The sequence below is a fragment of the Orycteropus afer genome, unplaced genomic scaffold (genome assembly GCF_000298275.1).
Source record: "Orycteropus afer afer isolate SDZICR_OR568_19922 unplaced genomic scaffold, OryAfe1.0 scaffold00011, whole genome shotgun sequence".
Taxonomy (NCBI): Eukaryota; Metazoa; Chordata; class Mammalia; order Tubulidentata; family Orycteropodidae; genus Orycteropus; species Orycteropus afer.
Window position 1 is genome coordinate 6876842 of NW_006921598.1, and position 19374 is coordinate 6896215.

Here is a 19374-nt window from a genome sequence, read left to right on the forward strand (position 1 = left end):
CTCCCCATATGTGCCTAGAACCATATATTTATAATTATTATTTATACTTTTGTCTTTTCATCATGTAGGACATAATGAATATAGTAATAAACTAAAAATACAGCAAAGCAAAACTGGATCTTATTTTTGTCTTTCAAATTATCTTTATCAAAGGTCTTTACTTCTTGATACAGCTTCAAGTTACTATCTAGTGTCCTCATCTTTCAACAGGAAGGCTCCCTTTAGAATTTCCTTTAGGGTAGATCTGGTCATAAGGAAGTCCCTCCATTTCTGTTTATCTGGGAATGTCTTAAGTTAAACCCCCCCCCCATGTTGGAAGGATAGTTTTTGGGGTACAGAATTCTTTGATGACAGTTTTATTTGCTTGTTTTTTCTTCCCTTCCAGTACTTTAACATCCTATTGCCTTCTTACCTCAATGGTTTCTGAGGAGAAATCAACATACTCTTATTCTGACTCCCTTGTATGTAATGGTTCACTTTTCTGTTGCTGCTTTCTAGATGCTCTTTATTCAGTTTGAAACTTTGATTGTTAAGTGTCTTAGCATGTATCTCCTTGGATTCATCCTACTAAGAGTTTTTTGAGATTCTTGTACGTACAAATTCATGTATATCATCATAATTGGAAATTTTCAGCCATTATTTCTTAAAATATTCTTTCTGACATTATTCTCTTTCCTTCTGAGACTCCCACAATGCATGCATATTTGTCCCCTTAATGTTGTCCTACAGGTCTCTTATGTTTCATTCATGTTTCTTTCTGTTCCTCAGACTGGATCATTTCCATTTTTCTACCTTCAAATTTACTGATTCTTTTTCTCTGCCACCTCAAAATTTCTATTGAATCCCTCTAAAGAAATTTTAATTTAGTGCCCAAGGAATATGACTGCTAACCAGAAGGCTAGTGGTTCAAACCCACAGCCACTCCTCAGAAGGAAGATTTGGCAATCTACTTCCATAGTGATACTTTCTCAAAACCCAAAGAGGGGTCGCCAGGATTCGGATCTGACTCCACGGCAGTGAAACTATATTTTACAGTCCAGAGTTTGTTTTCTTTTTATAATTTTTATCTCTTAGTCAATATTCCCATTGTGTTCATGCATGGTTTTCTCGATTTCTTTTATTTCTTTGTCCATATTTTCCTTTATCCCTTTGAGTACATTAAAAACAGTTTTTAAAAAATATGTATCTAGTAGGTCCCATTTCTGATCTTTTAAAGCTATGGTTTCTGTTACTTTATAAAGTTCCTTCAAATGGGCCATCCTTCCCCCATTGCACTGTATGTCTTCTGATTTTTGTTGTTGTTGTTGTTGTTGTTGGTAATGAGACACTTCAACAGTATAATGTGGTAGCTCTGCAACTCATTTTTGTCCCCCAAGACTGTTTTGGCTACACACTACATAATTTTAAAAAATTTTACAAAAAAAGTATTCAAAACAATGTTTAACACTGAATTTGTATAAAACTTAAAATATATTTTCAAATATTTTAATAAGAATCTTTATAAGCTTTCCTTCATGAATATAACTTTTAAATTAAGATTTTAAATAAGATTTTGTACTTGAAATGGCTACAATCAATTCCTGGTCAAGACTCTTCAAGGATGATCACTTCAAATTACTGATAGCATGAAAGAGAAATTTTCACACAAGTGAAAAACTGTTTAAATATTTTTACAAGAATTCAAAAATTTACAACAGTTGAAATTAAATGTAAAGAATTAACAATCATTCTTCAATTGGAAAATGTAATGTTGAAATTTCTTGTAACAATATGAATGGATTTTGAGACTAGTTCAACTTTTTCATATAAAGTATTTCAAACTCAATGATGGAGATTGAATCCACCAAAAAAAAAAAAAAAAAAAAACAGGCATTACATCAAATGTAGCTGGTTTTTTGGGGGGTAAAAAAAAAAAATAGTTGCAAACAGAAGTGCCAGATATATCTGATGTCAAAGAATACCTTGGAGCTGCACCTGCCAGAAGTCCTTACTGTGCCTTCACATGCCCAACTTTGCCAGTCACATGTGGGCCTCTGGAAGACAAACCCCACCAGCAGCTCAATGGGCTGGCTACACTGGAACAAATCTGGGATTTCAAAGAGCTCGGATGGATATATGTTGTTGTTGTTGTTATGTGCCGTCGAGTCGGACTCGTCTCATAGCGACCCCTCCTTGGGTTTCCGAGGCAGTATCACTATGGAAGTAGATTGCCCCATCTTCCTTCCGAGGAGTGGCTGGTGAGTTTGAACCACCAGCCTTCTGGTTAGCAGTCAAATGCCTTAGCCACTATGCTACCAGAGCTCCTAGGATGGATATATAGAGAGTAGAAAATATGAAATAAACAGAGATGACAAAGAAATGCATGTGTTGGAGATCAGCTATCTGGCAGAGTCAGTGAATGCTAATGGGTTATTTATCCTTCACAAGCTTTATAGATGGATGTAATACAACAGAAAACTATGTTGCTGTTGTTGATATGCTTAAGCACATTGTTGCAGCCAGCGAGTCAATCTATCTCATGTACAGTTTCCTTCATCTTTGCTGACACTCTACTTTACTAAACATAATGTCCTTTTCTAGTAATTGATCTTTCCTGATGATGTGTCCAAAGTAAGCAAGATTAAGTCTCACCATTTTCACTTTTAAGAAATATTTTGGCTGTACTTTCCCCAAGATTTATTTGTTCATCCTTCTGGCAATCCAGAGTACATTCAATATTCTTCACTAACATCACAATTCAAATGCATCAACTGGTCCTCTGATCTTCCTTATGCATTGTTCAGTTTCACATAATATGAGGTGAATCAAAAGACCATGGCTTGGATCAGGGCCACCTTAGTCATAAAGTGACATCTTTCTTTTTTAACACTCTAAAGAGGTCTTTTGCAGCAGATTTGCAATACGTCATTTGATATTTATGAGCTTCCAACATTTGATTAGTCAGGCTCTTGGAGGGACAGTAAAAACTGTACTTTCTAGGAATGGAGTTCAACCTGAATAAATATATGAATAGCAATAATTATTGGTGACTGCAATGCAAAATGTGGAAACAAGAAAGAAGGATCAGTAGTCAGAAAATATGGCTTTAGTGATAGAAACAATGCCAGGTTGTATCATTTTACCATACTTACTCAATCTGTATGCCAAGCAAGTAACCTGAGAAGCTGGACTATATGAAGAAGAATTTGGCATCAAGTTTGAAGGAACACTCATTAACAATCTGCAATATGCAGATGACACAACCTTGCCTGCTGAAAGTGAAAGGGGCTTGAAGCACTTACTGATGAAGATCAAAGACTATAGCCTTCATTATGAATTTCACTTCAACATAAAGAAAACAGGAATCCTCACATCTGGGCCAATAAGCAACATCATGATAAATATTGAAGTTGTCAAGGATTTCATTTTACTTGGATCTACAATCAACACCCATAGAAAGAGTAGTCAAGAAATCAGATGATGCTTGGGAAAATCTACTACAAAAGACCTCTAAAAAGTGTTAAAAAGTAAAGATATCACTTGGGGGACTAAGGTATGCCTGATGCAAGCCATGGTGTTTTCAACTGCCTCATAGGCATGTGAAACTGGACAATAAATAAGGAAGACCGAAGAAGAATTGATGCCTTTAAATTGTGGTGTTGGTGAAGAATATTGAATACACCACACACTGCCAGATGAACAAATCTGTCTTGAAAGAAGTACAGTCATAATGCTCCTTAGAAGCGAAGACATCAAGACTTTGTCTCACATACTGTGGACATGTTATCAGGAGTGACTAGTCCCTAGAGAAGATGTCATGCTTAGTAACGTAGACAGTCAGCAAAAAAGAAGAACTTCAGTGAGATGGACTGCCATAGTGGCTGCCAACAAAGGGGTCTAACATAGCAACAACTGTGAAGATGGTGCAGTACTGGTCAGTATTGTGTTCTGTTGCACATAGGGTCGCAGAAAGTCAGAGCCAACTCAGTGGCAACTAACAACCACCACCACAGGGAACATCTGTTGGTTGCACACTTGATAACTATTCCCTACTTAACCCCTCCTAAGAGTATTCAGGCTTTTCATTAGGTTAGCATCTCTTTCTTCTCAACACAAACAACAATGCACTGCCATGGAGTTAGATCCAACTCATAGAGACCCCTCCTTGGGTTTCCGAGGTGGTATCTCTACGGAAGTAGATTGCTCAACCTTCCTTCCAAGGCTGGTGGGTTTGAACTGCCAGCCTTCTGGTTAGCAGTCAAATGCCTTAGGCACTATGCCACCAGAGCTTCTTTGAGGCCTGGATCTAAGCTAAACAAGGTATTTGCATTTTCATACCTCTCCCTCATCATCTCTCTTATAGTTTCCAAGACTTTTTGAAAAAGTAAGTTTCCTGCTCTTCTGAGATTGCTATCAAAAGCAGTGCTCTGTCTTACTGTACTATAGAGTACAATATGTCATGCAAGAAACGGAACTTCTAAACCATGCCTTCTCAATGGGGTGATGATATTACCTCTAAGGGAGCGAAAATTGTTTCTTGAGGAGAGAGCAATCTTCCTCTTTTATGTATACATATATAGTACATAAACAGGTATAATATACCAGTGGTATTAAAATTTTATATGAGTGATTTTGAAAAAATGTCTAAAAAAGGCTTCACAGAGGAACAATAATGAAAAAAAGGGTTGAGAAACACCGTTCTAGAACAATGCCAAATGCCACAAAAGGCAGAAAGTATAATAGAAACTCAATTATTGATGCTATAATTAAGCATATGAATCAAATGAAACTGGAAACCTGACTTGGCTTTTGACTTTCCACTCAGGTAAACCAATAAATCCCCTTTTTTGCTTAAGCCATTTTGTGTTGGGTTTTCAGTTACTTGTAACGAAAGTCATATTAAGCAATAAAATATGGAACTCTTTTTCTGACATACATGTCAATGCAGCAGCTATTAAAATGAAGCTACTTAAATCACTGTTTCTGCTAAGGCTCCATGAAAACTTGTACCAGATATTCCCATTTCAAATGAACAAAGTAAGATGAGAATCCATCAGAACATGCAAAGAAGATGGTTGGAAATGGAATTTGAAAACTTTATCTCCTCATGTCCTGGAGAGTATAAACCAAAACCAAACCAAACTCATTGCCATTGAGTTGATTCCAACTCACAGCGACCCCCATTAGGTTTCCAAGGCTGTAAATCTTTACAGAAGTAGATTGTTCCATCTTTCTTCCACGGAGCAGCTGGTGGCTTTGAACCACTGACCTTCCGGTTAGCAGCCAAACAGTGGATAAAATTGAAGACAGGGTTCAAGATTAGTTATCAGTTGCCCCTGAATCAATTAAAATTCATGGCAACCCCATGAGTGTCAGGGAAGAGCTATGCTCCATAAAGTTTTCAATGGCTGATTATTTGGAAGCAGATTGCCAGGTCTTTCTTCCAAAGGACCTCTGATGGATTCAAACTACGAACCTTATTTGTTAGTAGTTGAGTGCATTAATTGTTTGCACCATCCAGAGATTAAAGAGTAGTTATTAGGGCTCTGGCATTAGGATCGTGATGGAGGGTATTCAAACTGGGAGAGAAGGACTTCAAGGAGACAATATAAATAGCTTGATATGCAACTCTGAGAATTTGTGGAAAACAACGTTACAGGTGACTAAAGTTAAGACATGAAATTGTGATGTCCAACTACCACCCTTAACTTATGAGAGGTGAGTAGGTTAAAGGGAAATGCAGATTCAAAATGTAGGTTAATGATATGGGTTCAGCTCCCCTCCCCTCATTTCTCTAGATTCAAATTTTATTACTTAGGATTCTTTGGTTGCCAAGTGACAAAAATATAACTTGAACCAGTTGAAATGAAAAAAATAAATAAATAAAAAATGGAGGGGCTGCATAGGTACTTACTAACATAACCAAATCCCAGAATGGGAGTGGTGGATTGAACCTTGGAGATAATTGGATCAAGAGCTATGAACACATCCAGAATTTTCAGTATTTTATCTCTACTTCTTGTTGAGTATAAACTTCATTGTCTCCAAAACAACCAGGTTGTCTTTACTCAGTGAGGAATATGGCCATAGGCAACTAATGCCAAGATTACATCCCAAACCATGAATCTAAGAAAGAGAAGGCTTCACTAACAGCTCCATTACAAAAATTCTGGGAAACAACTATTGATCTGGGTTAGATCATATGCCCATTCTTGGACCAAACACTGAAGGCATGTGTGTCAGGTACAATGATTGGTCCAACGTAGGTTATGCTTCCTATCATATAAACAAATGCTATGGTTGATTATCAGAAGCTAGGGAAAGGTGCTATGTGAATTTTCTTTTAAAGAAGGCACTATCCAAATCAAAGACCTGGTTTTCTTTAAAACCCAAGTGATAGCTAACAGTGATTTTCTTGTTTCTTTGCTAAGGTCTAGAAGTGTTTTTATCTGAGACCATTTACATATCCTTTTTGAAAAGGGCACATTTTTCTGTTTTAAGTTCTATTGTGATTTAGGTGAAAGTTTACAGAGCAAATTCATCTTCTACACAGCAGTTCACATACACTTTGTCTCATGACCTTGACTGTAATCTCCCACAGTGCAACAGCTCTCCTTCCACTGCCTCCCCATAGCCACCTCTTCCCTGTGTCCTTCCCTCCCTCCATGCACTTCTGCCCCTCCCCCCCAGCTGTCTGCCTGTGCATACACAGCCCTTCTGTTCTCCCATGATTGATCTCTCCAAGGAGTGTATCTATCTCATGTAAATGTTCAGCTCATATGCCTGTCTTTTGTTTGGCTGGAAGGTACAGGAGTGGGTTCAATTCCAGACCTGAAGGGCAGCTAGGGGCCATAGTCTCAGGGGTTCCACCAGGCTCTATCAGACCAGTAAACCTGGTCCAGAAAAGGGTACATATTTTTAAAAAGCTTATTTCCCTATCGGTTCCTTTTTTTCTTTATTGGCACTGAATAAGAGTTAAGATGCTAAACACAGTGGTGAAAGATAGCATAGTCTCTCAAGGAGAAAATAGATCTCCTATGGTAAAGATCTCTAATGTAAACTGAGATCCAAGCCAGAGTTTCCATGCTGTTCATCCAGGCAATATAAAATTAACCAAAATTCTATTTTTGAGTCAAACAGATCTGTACCTTTTAAAAGTTATCTTAGAATCTTATTGAGGAAACTTAAAACATACACATATTCTCAGGTCTCATACCAAACTAATAAAAGATGCAGTGGGACCATGACATAGTTCACAAAACAAACATGAAACCATAGTTTTTATCTTTCCCGCTGGTTCCTAAAGGAGCCCTCTTCTCAACAAAAGTGAAGGATGTACCCAATTCCTCTTACTCTTGCCTTCTTTAACATCATTTTTCATTTTTTCCAGACAAAAAAAAATGAGTATACCATTGATTTAATCTGTTTCTATTTGATTATTAATATACTGAGCATCATTTTATATGTAAAAATAATGTCCTGATTTCTCACTTGGGCAACTGAGTGGGTGATTGGATTCTTCACTGAGATAGGAAATGCATAGGGAAGAACACATCTGTAGTAGTGCATGGATTTTGAGTTCGCTTTGCCATCTTGAATTAACATGCTTTTATTACATGAAAATAGAGATGGCCAATAAGTCCAGAATTCAGAAAAAAAATCTGAGCTACAGAATGGGAGTCATCATCATGAAAATGGTATAGGAAACCAAGACCCTGGGTGAGAATGTATACAGTGAGAAGAAATCCTTCTTTAATTTTTTTTATGCATCACCAAAATGTCATTGAGTATTACTAGAGAAAGGAGCTCTGATGGCACAGTGACTAAGGCACGTGACTGCTCACCAGAAGGCTGGTGGAAATCCACCAGCCACTCTGCAGAAGGAAGATGGTGCAATCTACTTCCATAAAGATTTACCACCTTGGAAATCCAGTGGGGGCCGCTATGAGTTGGAATCAACTCAATGGTAGTGGGTTTGCTTTGGTTTTGTATTACCAGAAATACAAATTAGAAACAACAGAATGCTTTCTAGTTCATAATGATCTCCTGCTGCTAAATCCCATGACCTATTTACAATCACAAATGCATTTAACTTACTTATTTACATACAGCATTTATTTGGTTGACACTCTTTGATGGTTCTCCTCCTAGTGCCATCCAGGTCACCAGTCTCTTCACTGATCTTATTTAGACTGTATCTTTCTGTTTCTCAGGCTAGAATTTGACATTAATAGAGTTCCATCAAAACCACTGGCTCTGGGCTCTGCGGGAGAAAGATGTGGCAGTTTGCTTCCATAAAGATTACAGCTTTGGAAACCCTATGGGGGAAGTTCTAATGTCCTATTGTGGCGCTCTGGTAGTGTAGTGCCTGAAGCATTTGACTGCTAACCAGAAGGCTGGCAGTTCAAACCCACCAGCCACTCCTGGGAAGGAAGGTTGGGCAATCTACTTCCGTAGTGATTCTTGTTGCATCGAGTGGGACCTGACTCATAGCGACCCCTCTTTGGGTTTCCGAGGCAGTATCACTACAGAAGTAGATTGCCCAACCTTCCTTCCCAGGAGTGTTTGGTGGGTTTGAACCGCCAGCCTTCTGGTTAGCAGTCAAGTGCCTTAGGCACTATGCTACCAGGGCTCCTTCCGTAGGGATACTGCCTCGGAAATCCAAGGAAGGGTCGCTATGAGTCGGATCCGACTCCACAGCAGTGAGTTTGGTGTTTGGTTTAGTGTGTCACTGACAACGGGTTTTACCAAAACCTAGGCAATACCATACCTTGGAGACAGAATGGTATAGGATCTGGATCAGAAATTGTTTTAATCTATTTTCTTATGTCGTGAATATGACAAAAATAATTAACTTGTCATGGCCATTGTAACAATTACATTATAAAATATCTAGCATAGTACTCTGCACTGGATACATGCTATTAATATACTCTATAGCGTAAGGTGAATACCACAAATTGAGTCAAATTATAAATATCTACCTTATCTAGCTAAACCAAAAGACAAACAAACAGACAAACAAACAAACTCACTGCCATCGCATCCATTCCGATTCATAGCCCCCTTTGCGTTCCCCAGGCGGTAAATCTTTGTTGTTGTTATGTGCCATCGATCTGACTCACAGCGACCCCTCCTTGGGTTTCCCAGGCGGTATCACTACCGAAGTAGATTGCTCAACCTCCCTTCCGAGGAGTGGATGGTGGGTTTGAACCGCCAGCCTTCTGGTTAGTAGTTAAGTGCCTTAGGCACTATGTCACCAGAGCTCCTTCCTTATGTAGCTAATCTGTATTAATTTTGTTACACCAAAATATTAACTTCTCTTCGTGAGCACTCAATTTCCATAGTACTAAGTTGAACGCACTGACCAGCTCTGCATTATTAACTTCTTTAGATCCTACCATAGCGTCAGGGACTAGTTTATAGTAATAATACCAACTGCTTCCTTCACATTGAGGTAAACATATTTTGCAAGTCTTCTTAAAGACACAGCTCAGTTTAGCTTCGGGCTAAAACTGAAAAGTGAGCATCAGTGCAAAAATACACCCCAACGCTACTTCGCCAGTCTGCAGACCGCTAACAAAAAATGGAGTGTGATCATGACATAGTTCACAAAAAGTTGAAATCGTAGTTTTTATCTTTCCCGCTGGTTCATAAAGGAGCAACCGCACTCGTTGGCCAGAAGTTTGCATCGCTTCCGTTCGCGCATTTAAATTATGTCAGCGCGTCAGCTCTCGCGGTATCATCCGGCTCCTGGGTCCCTTTAACAAAGATCTCGCGAAATTTGTTTTACACGTTCAAGATAGCCTCTCACCACCCCGCTCCACCCTACCCCCAGCCTGTCCTTCCTTTCTCTTCCCCAGTCACAGAATTCTCCCGTCCCCTCCCTCGAGCCCGCGGCCCTCCCCGTTTCCGATTTTAGACCGGAATCGGAAGTGGGGTGGGCGGGGCCCGGCGGCGGAAAACGCAGCGGAGCCGGAGCCGGGACACGGCTGTGGCGGCTGCCCCAGCGCCGGCCACGGGGTGCTGGGTGGCCGTGCTGTGCGGCTTCAGGCTGAAGGTCGATCCGGAGGCGGGTGGGCGCGGGTCTCCCCCGGAGTGTCCGGGTGGCAGCCTCCCCGGGCCCCCCGGGCACCGAGAGGGATCATGTCTACAGCCTCTGCCGCCTCCTCCTCCTCCTCGTCTTCGGCCGGTGAGATGATCGAAGCCCCCTCCCAGGTCCTCAATTTTGAAGAGATCGACTACAAGGAGATCGAAGTAGAAGAGGTGAGCGAGGCCGGGCACAGAGTGCCGGCCCCGGTCCGCCCCCGCCCCTGACACATCTCAGCTCTGAAGACGCATCCCTGGCAGGGTCGATTCGGGAGTCCCCACAGCCCCTCGGAGACTGGGTGTGGGGGGACTCTGCGCTCTGCTGCTCTGGGGTAGCTCTCTCTTTTCCTCATTTCGACACTTTAGATTTTGGATTTGATACTCCGGTGTCTGCCTTTGGGTCACTTCAAATAAGAGGATGAGCTGGTAAGAACGTGTGGTCCACCAGTTCTCATTTCTGTAAGTAGTAAATTCAGCAAAGACCGTGGCAGTTTTGGAATTTCATTTTTCTACATGTTGTGTTTTTAAAGGTCAAGAAATGTGTTATGTTTGACATATAGCTCAGTGCCAGGCATGTAATAGGCACTCAATAATTGCTCGTTAAAATAATAGATCCAGTGTAATATAGGTTCCAAATGGTTCCGTTTCGCCACATTCCGTAGAGCTGTACTCGTATTATTTTATTTGCTTTTAGCTGGGCTAATTTACATGAATTCACCATTAGAAATGTATGCTGGTCTGTTATGATAAAAAGATGTTTCTAGTTCTGAAGAGATAACTCATGATTTCAGAGCCATTTAGAATATGTCATCAGACAATAATTCTAACTCCCGTTAGAAAACCTGGATCCATTCTGTATTCTGCAATAATTTAAGATAGTTTAGCGCAAGATCTTTTTCTGTGTTTTTAGTACGTTGCTTCTTTTCACATTCACAGAGGACAATTAGTATAGTAAGCACTGTGGAATTTAGGAAAGTAAAATCAGTATGTATGTATGTATATAAATGACACTTTACAACTTTTAAAAGTTTTTTTAAAAAACTTGGGTTGAAAATAGAGTTTATCAAATAGGTACCATTTATTTATTATTTAAAAATTGTATTAATCACTTTGTATTGCATGTACCATAAAGAACTCTGTATGTCCTGTGGATATGTTATAAAATCTCCAGAGAGATGTATACTGTGAAAATCTGAAATTACTTTCAGGTATCAATCAGCAGGCTAAAACTAGTGAGATAATTAATGTCCACTGACTAAATATATTTTTTTCCCTATTTGTGTTTCTGAAGAATAATGTATTACAAAATCATACATTTTTGTCACTTAGAACAACCTTAGAGATCATTGAGAACAACTTTTTTTTTTTTTACAGGGTAGCATAGTTGGAAAAGCAGGATCTTTGGAATTGAGAGGGAAGTTCAGTATACCAGATACACCATATTAGCTGTGAGCTTTAGGGACAAGTTTCCTAACCAACTCCTTTGAGCTTCAGTTTTTTAAGCTATAAAATAAAGATAATAATTTCTATTTCATTTTATCTATATGACATCCTATTAGGCAGTGTATGCAAACCACCCAACACAATCCCTGACACATATTATTAGGAAAGTGAGTTCCAGAGGAGAACAGTGACCTGCTTTAAGGTCACATGGCTAAAAGAAGATCTGTGTTTTGAAAACAGGGGAATTGTGTGTGTGTGTGTCTCAGTGTGTAGTTTTTTTTCTATTGAAGCTATGATAAATTCCTTTTTCAGAAGTGCATAGTTGATCCAGCTTTTATGGCTAACATTCTTTTTTAAGAATAAAAATTCAGTGAGTCAGTATACAAGAATTGGAGTTTTTAAATAAGCATTTACGTCTACTCTGTCTGCGGTAAACTACTATGCTTGTAGACTACGAATTGTTATATAATAATAACTTGTGCTTTATGGTCTACCAAATTCTTTCACAGACTTACTTTCATTTGATGCCTACAGCAACCATAGTTTTAGCATATTACTTTTTAAAGCTGTTTCCATTCTTGTTTTTTGAAAGAATGGAAGTTACTATGACATTTTTCATTTTGCTGTCCAAAATGCCCAAAACCATTTCACTTCTGATTAGATGTTTATGTTTCCGAAATTCTTCCGTCAGGGTAGGTAATGTTTCAACCTTCCTTTCCTGTATTTAGGATGTTCCTAGGGAGTAGAGTTTTCCTTTTTGATGAGAAGTTCTTATATTAGGCAGTCTTTTAGTTTAGTTTTGGTTTTAATACCTAGTTTATTTTTGTGTTAAAAATTGAATTAGGACCGTTCAGATGTTGAGGCTTTTGCATAATTTCCATCATTTTCTTCGTTTGCCCACATTAAAACAGTGTTATATAATCCAGAGTATACCACAGGCACTCAATAACTATTTCCCAACTTAGATTCCATTTTTAGATTAAAATCATTATAACAGAAAAAGATCATCAAAACCAAAATGGTTTTTGTCTTGTAAATGGAAATCATATTCTATGTATCTCAACAATGTAAATGAATCAGCATTATATGAACAGAACTAGAAACTACATAAAAATATTCCAACCATAGGCACATGGTTAGAATGCAGTCATTTAGTAAATGTATACTTGTAAGGCATGGGCTGAATTTTAATCCTTACCTACCTAGTATTGTGACCCAGTAATGGCAGTTTAACATTTCCTAAACTCAATTCTGTCATCAAGTTATGTAGGCTCTCAGCCTCAAAAATCTACTTAGGTACTTTTTTTTTTTTTTTTTTAATGATTTAGTTTTTAAAATTCTGGATTTGGGTGTAGAGAGTGTTAGACTAAATTGTGAGGGATGTACGTTGTGGACTAAGTTGTAAGAGATGGTAAAGGCAGTGTGGTATCAGGAAAAGTATACTGGACTTGGTATTTAGAAAATTTAAGTGCTCTACTGAGTCTGACACTTATTTCTGTAACAGTGAGCAGATCACCTCATTTTCCTGGGTCTCTGATTTCTCATGTAAAAATTAAACAAGATCACTTACGTTCTCTTGCAGTTTTAAAATAAAAACACTTACCATTTTTTTTCCAGTATTTGTACTGTTTCCACAGGAAGTTTGGAAGTTCTTTGAGGACAGTTATCATAATCTTCCGTGGAATGTAGTTGATGAACTAATCCTTGGTAGACAAGGCAAATGACATCCCCATTTTACAGATATGGTCACATGGTCACGTCTTGGAACTGAATTTGCGAGAAGTCACAGCTAACTAAATGGTACAACTGGGTACTGTGTTTAAGATTTCTTACTTCTCAGTCATTTGCTCTTTCCACTGAATTTACAACATTGCTTTAGTTCTTTCTGAAGTACTTTGTAACCAAACTTTATTATGGGAATGAGGAAACAAAAAGACTGGTTTTCTTGATGGTATTTGGTACTGAGCATTGAATGAACTTTCTCCTCTATGCACGGTACTGCTAAGGTACTGTAGAAAAACAGAAGAATCCTAGGATTCTCTCTTTTAAAATATTTGACTATTTGTGACAGTTGAACAAACACAAAACAGTTAATAATTACATGTATAGTCCCACAAATTTAAAATTATGAGTACTGTAAATTGAGTACTTCAGTCATAATTTGAAAGTAAGGTTAATCAGAGAAGGCCCTATTTGGGTGGGGAAGAGTTTTAAACTATGTTTGAATAAAGTGAGCATCGTAGGTTTGGAAAAGCACCAAGATCGATTTAGTCTTTCTGTATTGTTCTTCTACCGAAAATGCTTTTCTTCCAGAACTTCACATGCTTGGCTCGTTTGCACCATTGAAGTCCCACCTCAGATGTTACCTCCTTAGAGAAATGTTCCCTAAGCATCCTAGATCTTTGTCACTTTATCCTTTGTAGTACTTACCAGTAACTAAACATGCCTTATGTACTTCTCTAGCAAAATGTAAGGTGCTTTATTCCAGCTGTACCTAAGGCTAAAAACTATAAATATTTGTTGAATGGGTAAATTAAGTTCCCATAGCATAATCATGAGAATTTAATGTCCATCTGGTTCTCTTAGATTACCAGAAGGGTTGAGATAAGCCACATAATTTGGTTAAGACAGCATTTACAGTGGAAACAAGATCTGATTCTCATTTCAGTGTTGACTCTATTACACACTATTACGCATTGCAAATATTTTTGTTTAGAAGAGGTAAAAAATGCTGTGAGAGCCAGATGCTATGAATCAGCGGTGTATTGATGGACCTTTTCTAGAGTGCTATAAAGATCCTATTTGGTATGGTTGTTTTTTAAAAGGGAACACCACAGTGTTGACCTCAAATATAGCATATGAGCAAGACTACAGTATTAGAGACATTTAATTATGGCCGCATTTATATATGTCCTTAAGCTGTATTAGATATGCAGAAGTTGGCAGTGGTAGATATTTTGTAGATTTAGTTTATAAATGTATGTCAACTTAAAATAGAAAAAACCTAATTTTTGGTAGACTGAATAAACTTGAGTCCATAGATTTGTAAGTATGTAATTGTGGATATGCAAAATTAGCAATAAACTCCTCTTCCATGTGAGACTTAGTGACCATTGGTTTCAGTAAAAAATCTGGAATGTTTATTATAGTAAAGAAACAGCCAGAGATGACTTTCATATTAGACATAGATAACTTAAAAGATGACATGAGCATATTATTTTATAGAAAGTCTATTAGTCACATGTCTATGACAGACGTTAGGAGACTGCATGAAAAATTCAAAAGAAAGTTCAAATAATCAAAGCTTTACTTTTGTGTTATCAAGTCTGTCTTCTCAGCAGATGGCAGTTCCACTCTGCCACGGTTTATTAATAGATATTGAAGTTCTGAAATAGTTGGAGGCCCAAAGTCCTAACTAATAAATGTAAGATCTATGCTTGTTCTATCATGTTCTGAATTTTGAGCTGGAGTAATGGCAGCCCAGCCAGAGTCCATGCACTTAGTCCATAGAACAAGGCCAAACCAAACTGACAGCTATAGTCACTGAACTAAAAATAACATGAATTGGGATAATTAAGAAGAATTACTTAATAACAAATTAAGAATACGAGGACACACATTATCTTGCATTTAGTTTAGTTTTTTTTTGTTTGTTTTTTAAATCTGACTTGGATGAAAAAATGAGGTGGTCCTCCATGCTGAGGAAATTTTTAAACAAATTTTTATTAAAATAAAATTTTAAAAAAGGCCAGAAAAAAATTTTTGATTTTAGTTTCTCTGCTATTAAATGCAAATCATATGGAAAATATTCTACACACCATTTCTCATGATTTTTGGTATATCTTTTATTAAGAAGTTATATTTAAATCTTTTTTTACTGTACTAGAGACTTAAGTTAAATCCCTAAAACCAAGAAGTCTGCACCATTTAGGGTAAAATAATGATAATGATGTGTGTGTGTGTGTGTGTGCGTGCTTGTGTGTGTTCAGATTAGGAAACTAAGCTGAAAATACTTACAAATTAGGAAGCAAGTATTTCTTAAATTGATCTTTTTCTCTTTAAAAAGCAAAACCTCCTTCACGTTCCTCTGTTCTTCTATTTTTACAGATGAGGAGTAGTGCAGAATATGTGAAATATTTATTTCTGGATTCACCATTTTGGCTGGTTGTGTTTGATGGAGGGTGATACTTATAAGTTAGATGCGTACCTTTTTTTATACTCTTAGTGAAAATTGATATTTAAACAGTTTTTTAAAATAATTGTTAAATGATAATGTGTCAATGAAACTACATTAATTATTTAGATATGTATTGAAAAAGCATATTTGGTTTGTGAACTTGAATTAAAAATACGGTTTTAAGTACAAAGTGCCTCTTTTTTTTTTTTTTTTTTAGTGTTTTATAGTTTGAATATTAGTTTTTTCATTGTTTACCTCAGTTCCTGTTGATCTACCACGTGTCAAGAAAAATATTGGGTAGTAGATTGCCCAACCTTCTCCACTCCTCGGAAGGAAGGTTGGGCAATCTACTTCCGTGGTGATACTGCCTCGGAACCCAAGGAGGAGTTGGTATGAGTTGGATCTGACTCCACAGCAGTGTGTTGGCATTTGTTTGCGTTACTTTCTGTGTAGCCTGTGATGTTGGCTTATTCTTTATCTGATAATGTACTCAGTTCCCTACATCTTTAGGCTTGGCCTTCATAGTCAAGATATGCTAGTTACTCCCTATCTGATCATCCTCAGCATTTTATATTCTTGACTAATGCAAAGAATAATTTGTTACCTAGTTATTTATATTGGACACATTTTCTTAAAAGTACATATAAAATTAAAAATGATTCATGTGCCAGTAAACCATCTGCTGGTAGTAATTTTCCCCATCAGCAGAGAACTGAGTCTTCCAGCCTAAGAGCTACTTTGTAGTGTACTTTGTAACCAATGAGTCCTGTAGGGCTGTGGCCTCCACTGTGTGGTTTTTTTTTTTTTTTTGATTGTCTATCTCAGCTTTGTTTTGTATACTAATAATAGTTTTGGGTTTGTTTGGTGTGTATGTGTGTGTGTTTGTGTAATAGCTTATACACATTTTTAAATGATAGGGAACAAAATAACAATTAGCAAAACTTAAGTTAAAGCTTCAAATTACCATTTGATCATGGCTCAAGGTACAGTAAATACTTCAAGCAAGGTTTGTTGCTAATGGCAGTAAATGTAAAGCCATATTTCAAATTATCTTTCTTGATAATCTAGAATTGTTTAAGTCAACATGTTAGATCTGAAGAGCTGGTTTTTATAGCGTGGCTGTTGACAAAGAGTTCATTTGGAGACCAGAAGGAACAGGCCTGCCATTTTCTTGTTAACTTGTCCTTGCGTTATTACTTTTGCTTTCAGTCTACAATTCCTTCCCTACTGTGAGGACTGGTTTAATTAAAATGTGATAGTATTATTTGTAAATCTACTTAACCAAGTAAAGTGCAGTATTCTGAAAGTAAGGGACAAGTGATAGGGTCAGCAATTGACATGTTGGACTTGAGGTGCCTGTAGACCCTCCAGGGGAAAAATACAGTTTTAAATATGTCTTGAGCTGGGGAGAAAAATATGGGTGGGAGAAAGATTTTGAAGCCATAAGATGACAAATGAGAACACATGAAGGAAGAAGAGTACCAAGGATAGAACTGTAAAAAGCATCAGTGTCTAAGGTTTGAACCAAGGAAGAAGGGCATTGAGGGAGGCTGAGATGAAATTGTTTCTTAATTCTTTGTTAATGGCATTCAGTTGTTCCTGATTTTCTGTTACTATAAACTTATATGAGCAGTCTTTTCATGCCTATCTGATTGATGCTTAGAATAAATTCCTGGAAGTAGAATTACTGGGTCAGAATGAATGCATATTTAAGACTTATCTTGATCCATACTGCCAGATTACACTAAAATTTGAAATTTCATCTCATTGAAAGACTGACTATTATTTTAATTGCCATTTCTGTGAATATAGGGGATAATGTCTTTTCTACACTTACTGGCTATTTGTATTTCTTTTATTGTTAGTCTTGTTTACTGCTTTTGGGGCTTGGCTTTTTTTTTTTTTCTTTTTTAGTGATTTATTTAAACTTTATATAGTAACTTTATAAGTTGCAAATATTTTTCCACTTTTTGTCATTTAAATTTCAATTTTGAAATAGCTTCATAGAAAAATTTTACATTGTTTTATAGTTAATTTGAACCTTTATATATCTTAATATAATCTGAACTTTTTCCCTTTAACCTGTCTTTTGTGCTAAGCTTAGAACATCCTTTCCAACTCGTGATTATAACAGTTGTGTGCTGTTGAGTCAGTTCTCATTTGTCAAGAGTGGAACTGCCTCATAGAGTTTCCTTTACAGCTGTAATCTTTACAGGAAGGAGCTCTGGTAGCACAGACCCTAAAGCATCTGACTGCTAACCAAAAGGTTGGTGGTGCAAACCCACCAGCCACTCCGTGGAAGTAAGCCTGGGCAATCTGCTTCCATAAAGACTTGCCACCTCAGAAACCCTGTGGGGGTCGCTTTGAGTCAACCATCAATGGGAATCGACCCGATGGCAGTGGATTATCTTTATGGGAGCAGATTGTCAGGTCTTTCCTCCCTTGGAATTGCTGGTGGACTCAAGCCACCAGCCTTTCAGTTAACAGCCAAGCACTTAACCAACGCATCATCAGGATTCCTTGATTATAATTCACCTGAATTTTTTTCTGTGTAAGATAAAGTACTTGTTTTTGTTTTCCGCAGATAGTCAGCCAAATATCCCAACATGTTTAAACTAAATCATCCATCTTTCCTCCTCTGTTTTGAAATGATTCTGGATTAAACTAGAAGATTCTTTTGTTCTACATGGCATCAATCATCTGGGGCAGCTCAATTGGGCTGGAACATTTAAGATTGCTCACTCATGTTGGGCAAGGTGGTGTTGGCTGACTATTGAAGCTCACTGGGGCTCTTGACCAAGCGTTCAGTTGTCCTCTGTATGTTTCCCCCCTCCCCCTCATGTTGGTTGAGCTTAATAGTGTGGTGGCTGATTCTAAGAGGAAGGAGTAGGAAACTGCTCAGCCTCTTAAGACCTGTTTTGGGAAGTTGCAAAACAGTGTTTCCACTGCATTCTGTTGATCCAGGCAGTCATGGGGTAGCCCAGTTCAGGGGAAAGTGAAGTAAACTCCACTTCTTAATGAGGGAATGGCATGTTCAGACAGTCAAAGAAGCAATGATGGTGGCCATCTTTGGAAGCTAACGTAATAAACCTTTTGCTGACTGAAATTTCACTCTTATTTTTAAAAGATACTAGGTCATTTTAAAAAATCTCTTTTAAGCAGATAAAAGTCTGATTTGAAACAATCTTTTGAAAAAATAGTTTGTAATTTTGTTATGCTTACTACTTCTGAGTAATAGTCGCTAATGCTTCTTATTTAAAAAGCACTAGACCAAGTGCTGTGTGTTTCTGTCTATGCATTAGAACAGGCTTGGTGGGGCTTCTGTTAGCACTGGTGGCCATAACTGAAACTGACTCTGATTTACTAGTTACATGATCTTAGATAACTTTAATTTTAGGGGCCTTGGTTTTCTCCTCTCTAAGATGTGGGTGAAAAAAAAAAAAAAACTTACACTGTTGACCCTCCATATCCACACATTGCATATCCGCAGATTTAACCAACTACAGATCAAAAATATTCAGGAATAGAGGGTAAGAAATGGTTCCTAAAAAGCAGTTAAGCGGTCAAAGCAATCCTCAAAGCTAAAAAGACACTAAAGTGCTGTTTACATGACATCTACATTGTGTTAGTATTATGGGTAATCTGTTGTTGTTGTTATGTGCTGTCTAGTCAGACCTGACTCATAG

At 37.6% G+C, this 19374-nt stretch overlaps 1 protein-coding gene across 1 annotated transcript in view; it reads left to right on the top strand.

The window, feature by feature from the left end:
- The first annotated feature begins 10125 nt into the window (after window positions 1-10125).
- The window catches only part of MAP3K7 (mitogen-activated protein kinase kinase kinase 7), a 117546-nt gene continuing 108297 nt past the window's right edge, over window positions 10126-19374 (top strand). Inside the window, exon 1 of the mRNA XM_007950771.2 lies at window positions 10126-10245. Within this exon, the coding sequence (XP_007948962.1) occupies window positions 10126-10245 (120 nt within the window). The remainder of the gene's footprint in view (window positions 10246-19374) is intronic.